Here is a 19,493-nt window from a genome sequence, read left to right on the forward strand (position 1 = left end):
CAACTTACATCGATGGAGTTAGTCATCCCGGTTCAGCAGCACAGCACCGGTAATGGAAGCCCGGATGGGACACAACGTCCTCCGTGGATCCTCGTCTCTGACGTTGATGTAAGCGCTGACTAATATTTTGTTATCCCCAACTCTTCCCTTTTGCTCACGCCTTTTCACACATTGGTCCTGTACACAGAATCATGCCCGCCCCGTGACATTTTTTTTTTGACATCACAAACAAAATCTTTTAGAATTTCATTCATGATTTGCCACCAATATTCCCGTATTGAGCCTGTGGAGCACCCCCCCCCCCCCCCCCAAGCAAAGCTAACCTCCCACCTGCCACATTCCCACTGGTGTCCGCATGTAGGCTATGATAATGAATCACTTTGTGCTCGGCTGGGTGATGTTTGCAATGACAAGCGCTGATTACCGTCACTGCTGCCCACTGTCCATAACAGAAGTACACTGCTGTTTACCAATTTATGTTTTTCTATCGCACTGAATGAGGCTGCTGTTCTGCTCCGTGTCCTCTTTGACATATAGTCTTGCCTACACTAAAATCCATAAATATGAAGGCTAAATCTAACCGAGTGATTGGGTGTTTTCAAAATGTAGGCTATCTGTTATTGAAGGTGTTTTTTTTTTTCTTTCTTCTCTAAACCAGAAGTTAATCCATACTTGTCACAGTGTCTTATTTCAGGTCTGGGGAGTGTTTAGACATAGGCTAGGCTACATGAAAAGGAGTCTTTCCTCGGATTACAAGTTAAGCACTCAGAGGACTCCCGAGGGCGTGTCCTGAGAAACTTTACAGCAGGATTTCCCTTGCATGTGTGCAGGGATTCCGTCCCGGAGCGACCTAGATATCTCTGTGGCTGTAGCCTAAATAAGACAATGTAGTCTTTATATAGCGCCAATATGTTCCAGGTAGGCTAATACAATTGCCTTGATGATTTCCAAACGAAGATCCGTAGCCATATAAAGCCTTTTTTTATTTTATCCATAAGGACTAAAACAATGTTTAAATCAATATAATTTAATATTTCAACCCATAAATGAACGCAAAACACTCCCCAAATGCTTATATCTATATCAGACATTATTGGAATATAGGCTTATTTCTCTTGACGTAGCCGTGACCCAAACATTTTCCAACCTTGATAGCTGTAGGCCTATATAGCTTGTATTCCTAAATAGAAACTTTCCACTTTCATCACCCGAAATGTCTTAAAATTTCCTCTCAGAAATTGTCAGACGGTGAGAAATATCTCGTGCTTATGGTAGTATTAAAAAACAGCTATTATTATCCGCCGGCGAGGTGAGCTTCTGGTCCATTTCAGTGGGAGAGGGAATCCCTCAACGAACGTCACCAAGGATACCAAACACAACAGCACAAAAGCACAAATATGGTCATGTACGTCAGCGGAACTCCGAGGCGGGACTACTCGCGTTAGAGATGCCTTGGTTGTCTACTCGAGGAGGATGGATTCATTCATAAGACAAGATCTGCTACTGTGCACCGTAATACAGGCGAAAGTCCACAGTCGTACAGTGAACGGACTTTATGGATCTACAATCACATTTTTGATAAGCAAAAGACGATATCTCCGAGGATTTCAAGCTAAACGAGCGGACCTTTTAACGGACTCAACTTGGACACTTCCCCCTTAACAAGGGGAACTGGATTAAAGCTTCTTCATGCAACTTTTTTGGAAAGAGACCAAGAGCATCTCACCGGGGAGTAACAAAAAGATCACCACCGGTCAGTTGTACAATTTACTAGACTATTATTTGGGCTTTACAGAACAATTCGGCATGCCGTTGGTTAGACTATAAACGCTTCGACGATACATGTATGCAGACAAAAATAGCTACAGATTCGGCTTTTAAAAGTAGATTTACAAAGTCATAGGCTTACCTTTAACATGAGTCATTCTCTTCTTACAGTATGCTACCTGCCCTTTAGTTCCTAATCTTCTTGGTTATACCGGTGCCCTGTTGCTGCAGGTGACATCGGCAACACTCCGGTACCTGCAGGTGTCTCTTTCTCTCTCGGTCCCTCCTGGGAGATGTACCAAGGGTTCCCCGGTGACGCAGACAGCGGATCCCGTGGAAGCTCGTCTCCATCCATCGAGTCACAGTACCTTTCCTCCGTGGACTCCTTCGGGAGCCCGCCGACCACCAGTGCTCCGCAGGTAAGCTTGAGACTAATAGGGGGAAATACTGCATGTTAACAATGTTGGAATTCCATTTTGCCCATTTAAAAAAAAAATAATAACGTTGATTTAAAAAAGCAAATGACACCATTTTTTTTAAAATTTTTTAAAGCAAATGTAACATATCTTAAAAGTGCATGGCCGTATGCAAAGACTGAACTGTGCTTATAGCCCATTTTACATGAACCATAAATCAGCTCTGCATGTTGACGGAGACCATTGTGTGATTTATTGTTTTTAAAACCAAACGGTTTTAACAGCATAGTTTAAAATGAGAAATTACGGTTAATAAGAAAATTTGCTTACGGGTAAGATTATTGCTTTGTCGCTGCATACTAAAAAAGCAACTAAAATCATGAAAGAAAATAGTTTAGCCTACATATCACAAACACTGTAATTTTTTTTATCTATGAATTGAATCATATTTTGCAGACTTTAGTTGTAGCCTATAGTCTACTTATTCCACTTTTATTACTAGTGATGTTATTTTTAGTCACTGTGTTACGCGATATAAACAGCGAGCTAAGTATACCACCGGACAACGATGTACATCTATTTACTTATGTGTTGTTGAAAAAGACCGGTTTGTCGAGCCTTGACAACGTGCTTAGTTTACGGCACGCCGCAGAACGGATGACAGAGTCCTGGAACTCTCATACGTAGGGTGGAAGCCCCGCCTCGCCCTACTCTCTCCTTCCACGCTCTCCGCTCTCCTCTCACAGGCCTCGCCGTGACGTAAATGCTTGTTCTATTTTGGAGTGCTACGTCGCGTTGCCAAGGGGAACACCGGGGGTGTGACGGGGGAGGAGGAAGAAGGAGGGAGGGGGGACGCTGATTGGTCGAGGAGGCCGTTTTAAGAGCTGCCTGTCCCAATGTCATAACACCCTTTGTATGAATATTAATGAAACTCGATACTTCCTTCTCCTAGTCTAATATAAAAGAAGACACAGAGTTAAACTTCAGGGGTGTTTTTTGACCGATATAATGCTTACCTCTAAACCTATAAGTAAACAGTGAATGCAGGGGTTACTCTCAATTTATAACAGGCGTACTGATATTTTTTAAAATAAATCTTTTAGTCGAATTTCGAACGATTGACTATCTTTGAGAGTCAGATTAAGAGTTAAAAAACTTTTGTAAACACATTTTTAATCTACTTATCACAGCACTTAACTTAAAGTAGTCAAGTAGTAGGTTGACATGCCAATTTTTAACCTGTGTACTCGTGTACCTTCACTAGTATTTAAATGATTAAACATAGGATCTCTGATGGAATAATATATGAATTAATAAAATATAGGAGAGAAAGGGGAAGGGATATATAGGATTTATGTCTACCTATTACTTTTCAGACTGTTTTGTTTTGCTTGTTTTTTTATAATCTTATTATGTTTAATTCAAAATGAAATCTTCTATTCATTAACATAGGATCTTGAATAGAATGTATTGTAATACATTCATATCAGTGCATTTGGAGTAACAGATATTGTAGCATTGTGTTGTTGAGGTACAGTCTATATGAGATTGGCAATGATGACAACAATAATTCTTTTTTTGGAAAAGAAAAATTAAGCTGCTCCAAGCTTGTTCCTCCAGGTCTTGCTACCTCTGTGTCTTAATGTGTTCATTTATGGATGGAGGCTTTGTATGTTGTGTAAAACTAGATTTGTTCTTGTCTCCTGCTTAGGAGTGTGTGTCAGCAGGAGCTGGCCAGAGCATAGTGGGCAGCGGGCCAGGAACTAGTGTTGGAGGGGAAATGCCTGGTTCATTTGTGCCCACCGTCACCGCCATCACCACCAGTCAGGACTTGCAGTGGATGGTACAACCAACCCTCATTTCCTCCCAGGCCTCTGGACATAGTGGGTCCACTGGCACCACAACCATGACCCAGCCAGTGTCACTGGTTGACCCATATGACATGCCGGGCCCCAGTTATTCTTCTGGGTCTGGGTTCAACCCTCTAAGTTCTGAAACGCAAGGCCCCGCACCGGGCCCCATCCGCCAATCCAGAACCCGTAGCCGCCGTACACGAGACGAGTCTGTGAGTGAAGATGGAGATGTTGGTGTGTTAGTAAGTGTGTGTGTTTGATGGTTTGCTTGTTGACTCTTGCATGTGTATTGTAGGTACAGTATGAACAAAGGTGGGAAAGAATAAGATCTAACTACTTTGTACTGTGATGTTAAGCTCTAAGATGACCAATCACTTCTTATCAACTTAAGACCTTCTCAAAAAAGTTACTTCAGAAGGAAAGAGGGCAGAGAGTATAAGGTCTTTGTGGAAAGCTTTGTGGGAAGAGGGAGCAGCTAGAAAATATACTCTTTTGTCCCCCCCCCCCCCCCCAAAAAAAAGAAGAAACATTTAGCCATTTCTGGCATTCTCACTGTTGTTTGGACAACACAAAATATTTTTTTCAAAATGAAAGGCAACTCTTGTACCCTAATCTGCAGATCATTTTTCTTGTTCATCCTAGCTTTCACCTGAGGAAGAGGAGAAGAGGCGTGTTCGTCGAGAGAGAAACAAGCTGGCAGCCGCCAAATGCAGAAACCGCAGACGAGAACTCACAGACAGACTGCAGTCGGTGAGCTTTGCCCTGTTATAACTGCCAGAATGAGTAATGATCATAATACCATACTCCATGTTACCTCCCATAACACTGCAGTGTGTTAATAAATGTGTGCATGCGTGTTTAAGAGAGGATTACTGTACTAGAGTGTTTAGCGGTTGTGAAGACAATTATAGCTCTGAAGACAGACAATTGTACCCATGTTACATTGGGCACGATTAATTAGCTTTTACATAAGCAACCTTCCAACAGCAGGTTAAGAAAGTCTTTCAGCTGTGATGAAAGCATCCACCTCCACAAACACTGCAGGAGGTGAAGGTGAAGGAGGTTAAGTGAAGCTAACACACTCTCTCTCTTTCTGCTGTGCATCTTCTTCCCTCCTCTACCCATTTCACACACCTCTGTCCCGTCCGTATGCCCTTGTGTCTATCATTCTCTGTACCTGCCCACAGGAGACGGACATTCTGGAGGAGGAGAAGGCCGAGCTGGAAGCTGAGATCTCTGAGCTGCAGAAGGAGAAGGAGCGCCTGGAGTTTGTCTTGGTGGCCCATCAGCCCAATTGCAAGATCCCATACCAGGACCAGTCCCAGCAGGGCTCAGCGCAGCTCCCTCCAGTGCCGCCCCAGCTCGCCCCCCAGACCTTACATCCTCCTGTCTCCATTGTGGGCTTGGCTGTGAAGGAAGACTCTTTCTATCTGCCTCCTGCCTACACAGCCCATCCGTCCTCTACACATTCCCAGCCTACGGTTCAGCAGCAGCAGCAGCAGCAGCAGCAGCAGCAGCAGCAGCAGCAGCAGCAGCAGCAGCAGCAGCAGCAGCAGCAGCAAGTCCAGCCGCAGTCTCAGCCAGGGATGATGCAGGAGGTAGAGTTTTCTAGTTCTTTCTATGGCTCAAGTGAGCCAACACAAGGCGGGCCGTGCCTTATGGCCAGCGACAGTGGTGGTGGTGGTGGTAACCATGACGATGCGGCCATTGGCAGCTACAACACCTCATACACATCTTCATTTGTGTTCACCTACCCAGAGGGAGCCTGCGGGGTCAGTGCCAACCAGCGGAACAGCAGTAGCGAGCAGTCATCTGATTCCTTGAACTCGCCTTCGCTGCTGGCGCTCTGACTGACCGACAGACACACGCGCACACATATCAACATGCACACACATTATGCTGGCTGGAAGTAGAGCCAGAGGCAAGTACATGCACAGTTCCTTCAGTATCAGCCTCAAAGATTGAGAAAAAAAAATCATTTGAATGATTGATTCAAAGTTTCAACATTCTATAATGCATTCCAATAAAGAGCCATACAAATAGTTGCACATAATATTAGATTTTACATTTAACATTGAGCTTAAACAAAAGAAAGTTTCTTTTTTTATATGATCAGTATACCTGAAAATGGACAAGAGGAGTGAATAAGACTGAGTCAAGTCTAAGATGCCAGCACAAGTGCTTTGAATTACCGGATTATTTCACACATAATATTCTAAATCTTCAACATGTACAGTACATCGACATGCCAAAGGGCACCACAGCCCCCACCTTGTTCCCTCTGTCGGTTGCCCAATGCTCTTGCTCTCATCCTTCTTCCATCCTTTTCTCCCTTCTTCCTCTTGCTGAATGTATTTGTGCAAATCTGAAATAGGGACGAAGGACACCTTGTTCAGGGTCTTTTCTTGTGGGAGACAGACAGCTGATTTCTTGCTCACCTCTTACTCTTCATCTGCTCGACTTTCTTCTGCTTCTCCATCTGCTGCTTGGACTTGGCAAGTTTGGGATCTGATTGTCACAGCCACCACTATATCTTGTGCTTTCTTCTCTGGTTTTTTAAAAACTTTTTTCTGCCGTCTGCCATGCGACCCATCTCTGCCCATCTCTTTTTCTCCTCCTCTGTCTCTCTGTTTCTTCTTCTCTCTGAAGTCCTCGACCCCTGAGAGCCCGAAGACCCCCTCCAGCCCTTGGGACCTTGAGTGAAAGACAAGCCAGCTTACACACCATTTTGCACCTTCTGATAAAAGGACATGGACCCTGCTGATTCAGAAGAATATTTTATTTTCTGAGCGGATCCTTACAGAGAACAGCAGCTAAAAACACAAGCGCACATAAACGCATAATCAATGAACGCAAAATGCAAGACAGATGCCACTGTCTCCTGCTGAGCCATTTTTTAATGATGAGATAAATCTTTTGTTCAAAGTGAATATGGAGAGAGGTTTATGAGGAATTAAGGAAGGAAGCCCAACCAAGCTGGACAGACTCAAATGGGAGATGATGAAAAAAGTGATGACGCCCATTCAAACAATCGATTTTTGGAACCAAATGTTTAAAACAAAGCAAAAAAAAAAAAAAGAAGAAAGAAAAAATCCTGCTTTTGCCAACTGTGTGGAAGGCTGACCTCAGATAAACACCTCCATACCACAGAGCCTCATCACCCTGGGCCTACATGCGCACATACACAACATCGCTTTAAAGTCTCTGAACTGAAGATACAGTTGTTTTGTTGCAGCGCACCAGCTCGGTGTTTTGCTAAGAATCAATCAGATGTGAATGCCTTTATTTAGAGGAGAGACTGTTTTTTTGTAGTGATTCAGACAACCTCTAAACATTGGGCTCAGTGGTCTCTGTACCTCCTCTGTTCTCTCAGCGGAGACGAGGCGGGGTGCGTTTATTGTGAGTGCGTCCGTCCACTCTGAGGCACCTGGCCCGTTTATTTCTTTCTTTATTGAGGTTGATATGGCGTGAGCACAAAGCAAGCCTGGAAAAAAAAAGGGGGGAGAACATGTGGGCTGATGTCGAGGAGTGAGCGTCCCTTTGCCTGTGAATTTGTACGACTTGTTTTTCCTGTATGTTTGAGTGAGAGTTGTTCTATATTTTATATAGAACTATATCTATATTTTTATGTCTTTGTTCGTTTGTGTATCTGTTTTGCGTAGACCTCTGCTTTTATTTGTACTGTTGTCGTATCTTGGTTTTGTTTGTCTTTTTTTTTTTCAATCGAGATATTTCCTTATAACTGTTACTATTATTGCCTTGTAACAATTGTTTTTTTATTTTATTGTATTTTCATTTGGCAACTTTGGAGGCATGTTGTGCACTACAAAAAAAAATCTTAAAAGTCTATATGCATATACATACGTATATACAAATCAAATGTATATAAAAGTGTATGAACCATGATTGTAAAGTATGAATGTTTGCGGATCTTAAATGGGATATTTTTGTCAATGAAGAACAAGAAAAGATGTTACTGAGGTTTAGTTTTAAAATGAATATTTTTCTAAAGGAACAAAAAAGACTATAACACATTAAAGTACTGCCCTGTCCCTAAAAATGAAGCACGATGTCACTGCCTCTGTCAATGTGTATTTATGTTTTATAAACAATATAAAGCACTATACAAGTTACATTCAATGTATGTTTATTATGATGATGGTTGTGGTAACGCCTTTGTTTTGTTTCTTCATTTTTTTCTGTGTGAGGTCTGTCCTAATGCTACTGACACCTTAATGCCACTTGATCCTTAGCAGATCAAAATGAGGGGGAAAAAAAAAAGTGTGATTGAATGTTAATACACGTATTAAAAGTGTTCAGACTACAACATAAAGACTAAACTGTTTCATTTTAAAGGGCAAAGTATTAATAACCCAGTATGCATTTCTGTCCAGTATAAACATATCACTCCATAACATTGTTACTTCTAACTGAAATGTGTGTTTTTGAAGGATAACCACAGTTTAAGCCTTGATATTAACATTATCTTGTTAAATCATTCTTGTATTCAATTTGTTGTTTAAATAACATAAAGCCTTTATTGTGATTGTATTTGCTGGATAAGAAGCTTTATTTTCAATAAATAAAAAATGTTTATTCACAACAATTACAGGATTAATAATGTAGATTTGTGTTCAAATTTGGCTCTTGGTTGTCAGAAAATGGGCAGACCTCATTTTATTTTGATGTTGAATTTATGACTGTGTTTGTACAGATGTCAAGATGCCTTTTGAGTTCTCTCCAAATGCAATGTGATGAGAATATGTTCTGGTGTATCAGAATAAGCATAAAACATATTCAATAGTTCTCATGTACATAGGTTTATGTGGTGCTACTTATAGTTTACTATAATAACGAGGCAGTTTCACATTGTAAGGTTATAGGGTCACACATCGCTGAGGACATTATAAACAGAATTGAAGCCATGAACAGTGAATTCTCCAGCAGCTAAAGCTCTAAGAGCCCAGAAATCATGCTTTGATTTCATCAGAGTTTGATATCAATTTCCTGCAACATCTTTAAGATGTTTAAAGTTGGTCTCAGAGGGCCCCTGTACTGTGCCTACACTCTACACACTTAAGCCCCTTATCAGCTCACAGAGGATTCCTACTTTTATCAAATATCTTTGACTGGGGTTTAGTTGAAGTGGTCCAAAAGCTTTTTTTTCTATGAAGTTACAATCACAAAGGAGTAGTTAAAGTGAAATGGAAAGAAAATGATAAATATTATCATCTACTATTATGAAACAGAGAAACTGCATGCACCTCTACCTGTATGGCTTTATTGGTGTCAACTGAACAAGAGCATTCCTATTTTTCTATGCTAAGGCAAATGTTGCTGTGTATGTTAATTTTCCCATTCATAAGCTGATTTAAAATCAAATGCAATACTTACTATCTTCTTGGATAAACATAATGTAGCATATAACACAGTGCTCAAACTGACTGCTACTATATGTCAAGTGTGATGCTGTATTGCTTAAGTTACATCATTTTGTTAAAAGATGAAAAATTATCCTTAAACAATTTTAACATTTGGTTTTGAAACAATCATGACAACGAAAATATTTTGATCTTTTCTTTGTATGTTTGATTATGTGTAGGGGCACTTGCAAGGTTTCAATGAGTCAATGCTGCTTCTTTTCTAATCAATCCCTTCATTAATGTGTCATTCCTTTTGATTTTTGCAAAGTTCTTTTCATGTGTTTTCTTGGAGCAGAAATGTCAAATTTAAAACAGGGCTTATGATTTGCTTTATTTTTTGGCTACCTCAGTGAAAGGGCCAAAGAAACTTGTTTTAGATGTAGAATTGTGAGACTTCAATAATAAGTTATTTCAAACACAAAAATATTCACATGATTACCTTGTGATGCTCTGACTTCAATTGGTCATATTTTGGTACACCAAAACTTTTTGCACAGCATATTTATGTTCTGATAAATTGTTTTTCAAAGCTTCATCCTCATTGCTTCGACCAAAATTTATGAAAACTTGCCATGTTGCTTTTGCAAACCCTGTGTTGAGATCTTGTGTGTCCACTTCAGCTTCTGGCCCTTTTTGTTACTGTATAAAAGTTTACATGATCAACTAATTTCATGGTTTCTAGACTGCAGAAGTTGGGTGAGCTGTCTCATATCAAGATGGTTTGACCAAATGCCATGTATTTCCAAATTGTGAAGAAAATGCATAAATAAACATATTACAACATATTTGTCTCTCAATATTACAAAGGCAGTCTTCTTTCTTCCCCATGACCCATGTATGTATTTTGTGCTCAAAAGAAATGAAAGTTTGCAGCTGTGTTATTCAAGTTGAGACTGCAGGTGCTGAACATAACGTAACTTGTTTGTGTACATCAGGGATGGGCAACTTTGGTCACAGCAAGGGCCACGTTCATTTAATCCTCACGGCCAGGGGGCCAAATTGTAGTTTAGAAAAACAATTACAGTCGATTAAGTCTCAAATTTACTTCAGTGATCTAATATTATTCTGGACATATTTCTGCTCTTCATGATTTCATGGCAGATGTAGTCATGTTTTCTTTAATTGATATGTAAAAATTGACCTGAGGGCCACGTTGAGGGTTGATGGGAGCCGCATGTGGCCCCCGGGCCGTCAGTTGCCCACCCCTGGTGTACATGTGTATGTTTTGTACTTCACCATGGTTTCTTTTCTCATTTAATTTGCGGGTTATTTTCTTGATTAGTTGAAAAGCCCCCAAACAGTCAAAAACAGAGGACACTCCTATTATTAGTATTAAAAGCTCTGCAAACCAGAAGCGAGCTGATGCTGTTTGTACACAAATGTAAGGGGAAACCAATATTAACTGAAGAATATGCTAGGAAAGACTAACCCGTTATGAAAGTTTAACTTGGTTTGAAAGCAATACATGAAATAAGGTAATAGAGTAGGTCATCATTGCAATGAAGAAGATGTTTTCCATAAAGATTCCTAAAGCTTATAGCCTACCTTCACAACATCAAATGGCAGAAAGCTTATCAGAAAAATTATCTTTAAGAACTTGTTGAAGAGAAATACAAAGCTCACAGGAGAGTATATTGTGTATAGTAGGCTTACATCCAGAAAATTGTCCAAATGACAGCTTTTTGTAGGCCTATTGTGTCTCCTGATTTTAAACAATCTACTCTTTGTTGACATTACTCATCGGTTTAAATACTTTTTTAATAAACAGCATAGTGCGAACACTTTTAGAACAAGTCATCACATTATCGTGGATGTTCGCTGAAGGCCTCTCGGTGTTACTTCACACAGTCTCTGTTGCTCTCTAGCGTCCAGAATTCGAATCTCTCCAGTGTTCATGGTTTTCTAACGGAAGTGACGTCGCAAGAGCAGCGCGAGTTTCTCCGGATGTATCTGACGTCACCGCACATTTATTGTAAACATGGCGTCCGTGACAACAGGTGAGAGCATAAAGGCCGGCTGAACAAAAACGTTACCGCTCAGCGAGAAATTTAATTATTTCTGCATTTGACTGCGCAGTGGACACGTCCGTTAACATTATCCCGAACACTGGGTAGATTTTCTGCAATGTGGTGTGTTTGTGTTTGACGCCGCAGTTAGTCGAAGGCGCTTTTAATTCAATGCAGAAGCTAATGCTAACATGCTAATGTAGACTGCTAACACAATCGGTTCTGCCAGCGAAGCTGCTCTGTTGCCTTTTTTTTTTTTTTTTCATTGTACTTAAAATTATTAAAACACACTTAAAGGGAGGGTTGTGCCCTGGATATTTAAAGATATCGATGGGTGAATGTGATCCACCGCCGTCTTGTGCTAACTTGTGCTAACTTGTGCTAACACGCACTGATTTGAAATCTAAACCTGATGAGGGCGTCTTAAATCAGACTTTAAATGTCTTTACTGGAAAATGTTTGACTACCATGTGTGAGTCTGCATGAGTCAGGCCCTAAAGTGCCACCATGTGAGTTTTGTCTGTGTGTAGCTGTGTGAGTTCATCACTATTAGTCACAGCATGTTGGACTGAGCCATTGTTCTGGCAGCTGTTGAGCTCCCATCACCCTGTATCTGTTACTCCCAACTACAAGACGACACTTCATAATTGGTGTTATAAATAACCTCCAGCTGGCTGTGGTCAGCATGTGTTAGACCTCAGCATGCTGCTGTCTCCTCAGGTTTATGTCTCCCACTGACAGTTTTAGTGCCAGGCTGCTCTCCCAGTGTTGTCCACAGTTTCATATAAAGTTGTAGCATTACTCCACAGTATTATTTATAGATTATTCCAGAGCATTGGTGATTTAGTTGATTGTTAAATGTTGTTCAAACGTTTAATGTTCTATAATTGCTGATTTTTTTCCCCCAAAAGCCACCTCAGAGTGGATCCAGTTTTTTAAGGATGCAGGGATCCCAGCCGGCCTCGCAGTGACTTACGCAGTCTCCTTTGTGGACAACAGGTAACATAAATGCCTGCTTTTCTGTAATATATATCTCATTACAATGCCGCTCAGACAAACTGTCCCTGTCGGGCGGGGAGGGGGTGGATCTTAGGAGACTGGACATGACGTAATAAGTACAACATGGAAATGGTGGCCCAAGCAACGGAGTCTGACGCTACAAAGTTTGAGCATTTATATCAATGCGACGTGTAGTTTGACACATTCAAGACAATTAGAAAGAAGCAGCTCTATTAGAGATCTAATCAGTAGCCGTATAAAAACATTTGCAGCCTCATCAAAGCCTCTTCTTCGGGATGAGCTACAGACACGACTGTTGTTTGGATTTCTACCCGTTTAAAGCAGGGATGGGCAAAGTTGGTCACAGCAAGGGCCACATTCATTTAACTCTCACTGCCAGGGGGCCAAATTGTAAGATACAAGCCAGACAGCATTGTAGTGTGATCATGCAAGTTTCCTTTGCATCATCACACACCAGGGTGCAAGTAAGTTGTGACAGTCTCTTCCATCAATTGAACCGCGTCACTGCGATAAAGTAATTGGTTTAACTGATTGGTTTCAGTCTGAAGCAGTAAGTCTTAAAGACATGATGTAAGATGACGACATTATCATCACATGATATCATCTGAGAAGACGTTAACCCTCATATATGTAAATGATGGTCTTGTGGTAAGAATAAAAAAAAAAATGGTCCAAACTAACCACTTAGTGAACTTAGTGAACTTTTATAGATTCAAAAATGTAATCAGCGTGTTTTATCCTGCTGTTAATAATTGCAGTGACTGTCATGAAAACATTTTTTAATAAAGTAATTAAATTTGTATTTATTGTTCGCAACTCCAGATTGAGAAAGGAAGTACATGTAGTAATTTATGTTTTTCCTTGTCACTGCAGAATTAACAAGAACATGTTGATGGACCTCAGTAAAGACATCATGATGGACCTTGGGATCACAGTCATTGGGGACATTATTGCCATTCTTAAACATGCCAAGCAAGTCTACAGACAGGTGAGAGCAGACCCGACGGTCAAATGTTCTGAATAAATTAAGTATTTTTAAATGGATGCTGTGATGTCATCGGTGCAGGCATGTAGAAACAATTTAGCCCTTGAATATCTCCTCTATTGTTATGAATGCAGTCATGTAGAATGGATGTCTTTTGACGTTGCAACTGTCAGGTCAGCAACTCATTGTTCACTGTGACTTTATATAATCTCTGTAATTTGTATTCCCTCTCTAGGACATGTGCAAAATGGCCACAGAAGCCATCTCCTCAGGACAGACCAGTGTTAAAGCTGAGCTCAGAAGAACTGCCAATACTCGTGAGTGTGGTCGCTTAACTTTTCCACAGCAAACATCAGTAGAACATGTTCACTGTCATACGCTGTTATGTATGTAATATTACATTTTCTCAGACTTACAGGTTTTTTTTTTAATACCATATGGCTTGTGTCTTTCTATAAGTGGTATGAGCAGTTGTACACTACCACTCAATGACCTGCAGTGATTTAATCAAAGAGGCTGACATTTCATAGGAGCCCTGATTTGTGCTTTTAAATGGAACTTCAAATATTTTATTGAAAATGTAGTGAGAGCATGAGCAATTCTTGAAGGCTTTAGCTAACTATACTTCATTACCATAGTAGTTAAAATGTACTGATCTGCTCACTGCTACTTCCATTGATCAAGAGCCTAATGAAACCAGTCGTCATTTTAAATTATAGTCATCTATTCTCCCTTACTTGCTGATAACTCTTCTACAGCCGTAGCAGAGCAGTGTTACGGTACTGCTGATGCATCATCATGATGAATAGGTGTTTGAATTTGGTGTATATTCTGCCACCAGGTTGTCAATGACTACATGTTGTCCATCAGAACACGGTATTGTAGTGATTTCTGTATAGAGCCTGTCTTTGCAGACTGCCACCGTCTTTTATTGTTACACGAGCTGCTACACTGCACTTAGCAGCTGTTGTGGAAAACAAATGGCAGGCAGACAAAGATATCTACATTTTTCTAAGTCTTCACTTTAATTGAAAATAAGCAACATCTAATAGAGAAGACAGTTATCAAGCTGTCTTATGGTACTTAATGAAGGAAAGAATCAGGTTTAGCGTCCTGTTCAATCTGTGTGGGAATATCCTACAAGGGCTAACCTCTAATGTTTTGCAAAATAAAAGCTTTGTCGTTGTTATGTCAGACAACAAATAGTCATGAAAATGAATACGTTAGAGGATAGAAGCACATTAGCCTCATCTGCTAGCAGAACATGTTTTTTTAAAGCTTGTGTTTAATCTGGCATATTTTAGACGACAGCTCTGAAGCCCAGCTGTCCTCTGATCTGGTCTTGGGGACAGAATGTGACATGTTCATAGACTTCCTTTAGGAAACAAGCTAACTAACACCTCCTTTTTTCTACTCAGCTGCCACTCGTATGATTGCCAACGCTTTGAGCAATGACTCCCCACCAGCCACTCCAGCCCGTCGACCTGACAACCGGCTCTCTGTCACAGTGTCTAATATGCAGGGGAACAAGAGCAGCAAAGCAGGTAGATCCCTTATTTCCCATCCTTTTTGGAGTCATTAGCCGCATCTTTTGCTCCTTCGGTTTCATCCGCTTCTTCTCATTACTTGGTCAGTTGTAAGTCAGCCAGCTGACGAGGGGAGCGGTTTGCAAGCAGTGAAGCGCCGACGTGTGACAGCTGAGATGGAAGGCAAGTACATCATCAACATGCCCAAAGGCACCACGCCTCGTACACGCCGCATCCTGTCCCAGCAGGCCAAGAAAGGTAGGCCTGACCCAATGGCCTCGCCTACAACCCGCTCCAACTAGTTACCAAGGCTAATCAATACTAAACGTTTTCATCGTCTTCTTTCATACTAAAACTGAATGAGGCGACTCAGGGTTGATACACTGAGCCTGTCTTTACTGTAACACCTTTCCTTCACTAATTCATCCCACTTAACCAACAATTGATCCATCTGTCAAACTGTCCGAGCCTTTTTTCTTTTTCTCTTTTTAATTTCCCCTTAATTTGATCTGTTTTTCCGGACTATAAAGCTATTTTGCATGTCAGGTGTTCTGTTATGGGATCTGTCTTTGAAAAGAGTTGCAACTATGTGAACTGTTGTTATTTATTATTGGGGGGGACTAAACTCTGACTAACTTAAAAACCTCAAAGTAGTTCTCGAGAAAGGCTCCAGTTAGCAGAGCAGGCACCCAGTGTACAGAGGCTACAGTCCCCGTAGTACTGGTCGCAGGTTCGACTCCCATTCCTGATGCTGTCAGGTGCATGTCATCCATCTCTCTCTTTACCTACAGCCATTTATATTTCTGTTCCATGACACAAAACATCCAAAGAAAAAACCTGAGGTCACCTGGTTCAAGATATAAGCTAGATATGTCCACATAGTGCATGCTTCTAAATAAAACCTTACTAGCTAACGTGAACGAATAAAACTCTAACCCTCACAAAGATCAATTGATTCCATGATTCTATTACAATCCTTACAAATTGGAGGATGAATGTTTTCTTCAGTTTCTATCTCATGGTATTGTCAGAAGCAAGTAGATTTTTTTGGTTAATATGTAAGCTCAATCTTTGTCCGTGGCTCAGCTATCACAACTCAAACAAAACCTATAACACTTGTGCAGTAACAATTATTCTTATGTATAATTTCTTGTAAAATTCTAATTGCTGCTTGCTCTTCAACTTGAAAAGGTTCGAAACGCACCTCTGTGTTTGCAAGACTCGGGGCTGAATCAAAGGCAGACACAACAACGAGCACTAACAAGGTGAGTTCTGTCTGTATTTCTTGGTAGCTCACTTTGTATTCCATTAAGTTGGATGCAGGCAAAAAGACCTCTATGCTCATTATGCTCATATTTGGCAGCCCACCGGAGTATTCAGTCGACTGGATAGAGGGGGGGAAGAGGACCAAAGGCCAAAGCCTGGCAAAATGGCTGGGAACATGGTGGTGGAAGACGAGGACGACAGCGACGGGGAAGGCTCTGTCCTCCAGTACGCTGGGGTTCTTAAGAGAGCCCCTCCCTCCCAGAGGAAAGAGCCAGCTACAAAACCTGCCCCAACCACCCTACGGCGCCTTGGAGGCAAATTCAAACTACCTCCCTCTGACACTCCCACCTCTCCCTCCTCATCATCTTCTTCCCCTAATGGTCTCCCCCCTGCCAAGATTAGTGTGCTTCAGAGACTGGGCAAGCTCCCTGTCTCGCACCCGAGCACGGCCGTATCAGCAACACCTGCTGACACACAGGACAACAGGGTGACAAGCACCCGGCCAAAGGCTCAGGAAAGACTGACCATAGCAAGCCCCAAGGTAAGCAGCAGCACTGGGGCAGCTGTGGCAGCAGGGGGAGAGTCTGTGGGAGCCCAGATGGACGTCAGGGCTATCAGTGTTTTTAAAAGACTAGGCAACAAGAAAACCTAACACTCCCTGCCCCCATCCTAAAGTTATTCAGAATCTTTCTATCAACCTTTATAGAATTTGTATATCCACATTTTTCCATCTGTCCTGGTAACATACCAGACTTCAGATTTGAGAGTTTTTGTTGTTTTTTGGCCTGTGTATAAGACAAATTCAAAGCTGCTTAGTGGAAGACAAATGTAAATGTGTTTTTAATTCATTTTGTCCATGCTGCCATTGAAAATCCCTTTTTTTTATTGTCTAATCTTTTTATTTGAGGAGTTAAAGCTCTCTGTATATCACGGTATGTTGCTCAACCCAAAAGCTATTCATCGTGCTTGTTAGTCATGTCTGCCATATGTCATTTAAAAATATATATATTTAGCTGTTCACGTGAGCTTAAGGCATGAGCATGACATCAGCATAGCTGTCATAATGTTTTTTTTGTTTTTTTTTACTTTTAGCTTTTATGTCCACATATAAGGATGGTGCTGCTGCACAAACTACCTTTTTGAGGGTCCTCCTGAATGAAAACACTTGAGTAGAAAAGAAAAATGTTCCTTCAAGAACAAATATTTGGTCGTTTTTGATATTTGTAAGAAAGTTGCTAAGAATTTTAAAATAAGTTAGAACTTAACTTAAGGGAATTGCTGTGAAACAGTTGTTTTACATAGTAAGACAAGAGTGGAAAAAATGTAGGAAAAAGTTTTTCTCAATACCTCAGGCGATTAATTTTTATTTATTCAAGTAAAAATAAACAAAAGAAAAGCAGACACAAGAGGAGCCATGGGTTAGTGGTTAAATGCTTCTACTTCTACTTCTTATTACCTTCACCACCTCATAATTACCTCCTTTATAATGATTTAAAAGTAGGAAATGTTTAAGCTTTTTTAATTTGAATCTTTAAGAAATATAAAATAGTCACACAGAACAACCTCTTTGAACACGAGTGTCAATACGAAACACTGCACCTCTTCTTCTGCGCTTTGTGGAGTAGGAGTTCACACCTTTGACCTACAGACGAGCATGTCAGATTTTCTACCACAGTACTGAACATTTTCTATAAGCACCTACTGGAAGGCTGGATCACGAGAATATGGTTTATTTTGAAATGCAATGTATAGATTTGTTAGACTTGATTTGGAACAGCACAGAACATGTTTCATATTTTTCTATGTGGACGTTCTTGTATCATGTATTCATGTACTGAAACTCAGAGATGCCATCAGGCCTGGTGTCAGGGGGCCATGTTAGGGGTCTCAGTAGGTAGTTCACCTTTACCCTAAATGGATCACAACTGTGTACTGTTTTAGTCTTTCAGACTTCACACCAGAACTTTGTTACACTGTAAATAATTGGGCGTTTCAAATCATGGTAGGGATTGTTTATTGTTTTAAAGAACCAAGTATTAAGAGGCAAACCATGAACTGTTGGGATTTTTTTTTTTTAAATATATTAAGAAAAAAAAGTGTGCTTGGAAAATAATTAAAAGAGAAGGGTTCAAACATATCTGGTGTTCTTTTTTTTTATTATTATTATTTCTGTTAATTTATAGAAACTGCTGCATGATGTTGGTTGATTCACCTGTTTTTATGTAAATGTTTCATCAAAGGAAAACTTCAAGCAGCTGCAACCAGGAAAACCGACTCTTAACTTTGTTTCAGTTAAAATTACATCTTTACATCATCCTCAGTACAAATAAGAGATAAATATGGCACATTGCTACAATGTTAAAACTTCACTTAGCAGACACTTTGGTCCTAAGCAAGGTACGTCTGAGAGTAAATTTCCACCTACTATTATCTGTGGTATTGTAGGTATAAAACGGTCTACTGCTTTGTGCACTCCCGTCTTACTGACCTCCTGATTTTAAAGTTGAAAACATGCAAAGGACTTGTTTCTTAAGCATTTAAATGATGATAAATGACTGATAAAATGTGTTTCTATATGCTGTTTTAAGGGAAATCACAGCTTTACCCAGGAGGAGCTTTTACACAGAAGGGCACATTAATTATAGATGTAAAACTACAATGTTTACATGACTCACTGACAGAAAGGCCTGCTCCAGGACAAATACGCCCTCAGGTGAGACTTTCCTCTGCTACTAATGAGCAACATGAAAAACACCTCACAGATGCTTATTAAACCGCAGGAAGTTAATTAATAACCCACTAAAGATCCGACAATTTTGCAGAGAGTAACGTATTACCCCAAGACAAAATACCAGCTATTTTTCTGCAGGTGTAATTGCAACGATGTCCCCTTGATGTCGCTCTCTCACTCTTCCTCCTCTGGCCCCTGCAGCCTCCTGCTGTCCGTCTGTATCTCCTTGGAAAAACCTTATCAGCTAAAGTCATCAGGCGCTCCGGTTCCACCACAATCTGATGTTTATAGAGGGGATTTCAGTTCAAGCAAAAGCTGTATCAGCCTATTTTTAATGGTGACAACTGGTCACTTCCAAAAAATAAGAGTGACGTAATCTTTTTTTTTTATAACGCTGTTTTTAAGTATAGGGCAACCTTGTATGTAGCCCAAATAACCCGTAGCCTTTGCCAAATAGCCAGTTGGTCCTATGCAAACATAATTAATTGATTGATAGAAGT

General features: G+C 40.6%; 2 protein-coding genes across 7 annotated transcripts; both read left to right on the forward strand.

Moving 5' to 3' along the window:
• The first annotated feature begins 1,468 nt into the window (after positions 1 to 1,468).
• Positions 1,469 to 10,244, forward strand: fosb (FBJ murine osteosarcoma viral oncogene homolog B). 5 transcript variants are annotated; one of them, XM_020636128.3, is made up of 6 exons: positions 1,470 to 1,753; positions 1,999 to 2,186; positions 3,895 to 4,278; positions 4,679 to 4,786; positions 5,224 to 5,634; positions 5,795 to 10,244. In XM_020636128.3, exons 1-6 carry the CDS (start codon positions 1,690 to 1,692, stop codon positions 5,858 to 5,860), a joined length of 1,221 nt encoding a protein of 406 aa, XP_020491784.2. In that variant the 5' UTR covers positions 1,470 to 1,689; the 3' UTR covers positions 5,861 to 10,244. The 5 variants fall into 5 exon arrangements, with proteins under 5 accessions (XP_065816715.1, XP_020491784.2, XP_065816714.1 ...); XM_065960643.1 differs by having other exon boundaries at positions 1,469 to 1,753; positions 3,895 to 4,248; positions 5,224 to 10,244; XM_065960642.1 differs by having other exon boundaries at positions 2,029 to 2,186; positions 5,224 to 10,244.
• Positions 10,245 to 11,425: 1,181 nt separating this feature from the next.
• c11h19orf47 (chromosome 11 C19orf47 homolog) lies at positions 11,426 to 18,399 on the forward strand. Of its 2 annotated transcripts, none has more exons than XM_020636097.3 (8): positions 11,426 to 11,456; positions 12,377 to 12,464; positions 13,359 to 13,473; positions 13,706 to 13,787; positions 14,889 to 15,014; positions 15,105 to 15,254; positions 16,188 to 16,261; positions 16,360 to 18,399. In XM_020636097.3, exons 1-8 carry the CDS (start codon positions 11,438 to 11,440, stop codon positions 16,912 to 16,914), a joined length of 1,209 nt encoding a protein of 402 aa, XP_020491753.1. In that variant the 5' UTR covers positions 11,426 to 11,437; the 3' UTR covers positions 16,915 to 18,399. The 2 variants fall into 2 exon arrangements, with proteins under 2 accessions (XP_020491753.1, XP_020491754.1); XM_020636098.3 differs by having other exon boundaries at positions 15,105 to 15,179.
• The last annotated feature ends 1,094 nt before the right edge of the window (positions 18,400 to 19,493 follow it).

This window comes from Labrus bergylta, chromosome 11, assembly GCF_963930695.1.
Source record: "Labrus bergylta chromosome 11, fLabBer1.1, whole genome shotgun sequence".
Taxonomy (NCBI): domain Eukaryota; kingdom Metazoa; phylum Chordata; class Actinopteri; order Labriformes; family Labridae; genus Labrus; species Labrus bergylta.

What these genes read in the sequence shown, in the direction of transcription:
- fosb (XM_020636126.3), top strand. Translation starts at nt 1,690, where the DNA reads ATGCAACTTTTTTGGAAAGAGACCAAGAGCATCTCACCGGGGAGTAAC. An exon ending in ATGGAGATGTTGGTGTGTTA is followed by an intron (nt 4,279 to 4,678) that starts GTAAGTGTGTGT and finishes TGTTCATCCTAG; the next exon opens with CTTTCACCTGAGGAAGAGGA. An exon ending in TCACAGACAGACTGCAGTCG is followed by an intron (nt 4,787 to 5,223) that starts GTGAGCTTTGCC and finishes ACCTGCCCACAG; the next exon opens with GAGACGGACATTCTGGAGGA.
- c11h19orf47 (XM_020636097.3), top strand. An exon ending in CAGAAGAACTGCCAATACTC is followed by an intron (nt 13,788 to 14,888) that starts GTGAGTGTGGTC and finishes TTTTCTACTCAG; the next exon opens with CTGCCACTCGTATGATTGCC. An exon ending in GTCCCAGCAGGCCAAGAAAG is followed by an intron (nt 15,255 to 16,187) that starts GTAGGCCTGACC and finishes CAACTTGAAAAG; the next exon opens with GTTCGAAACGCACCTCTGTG.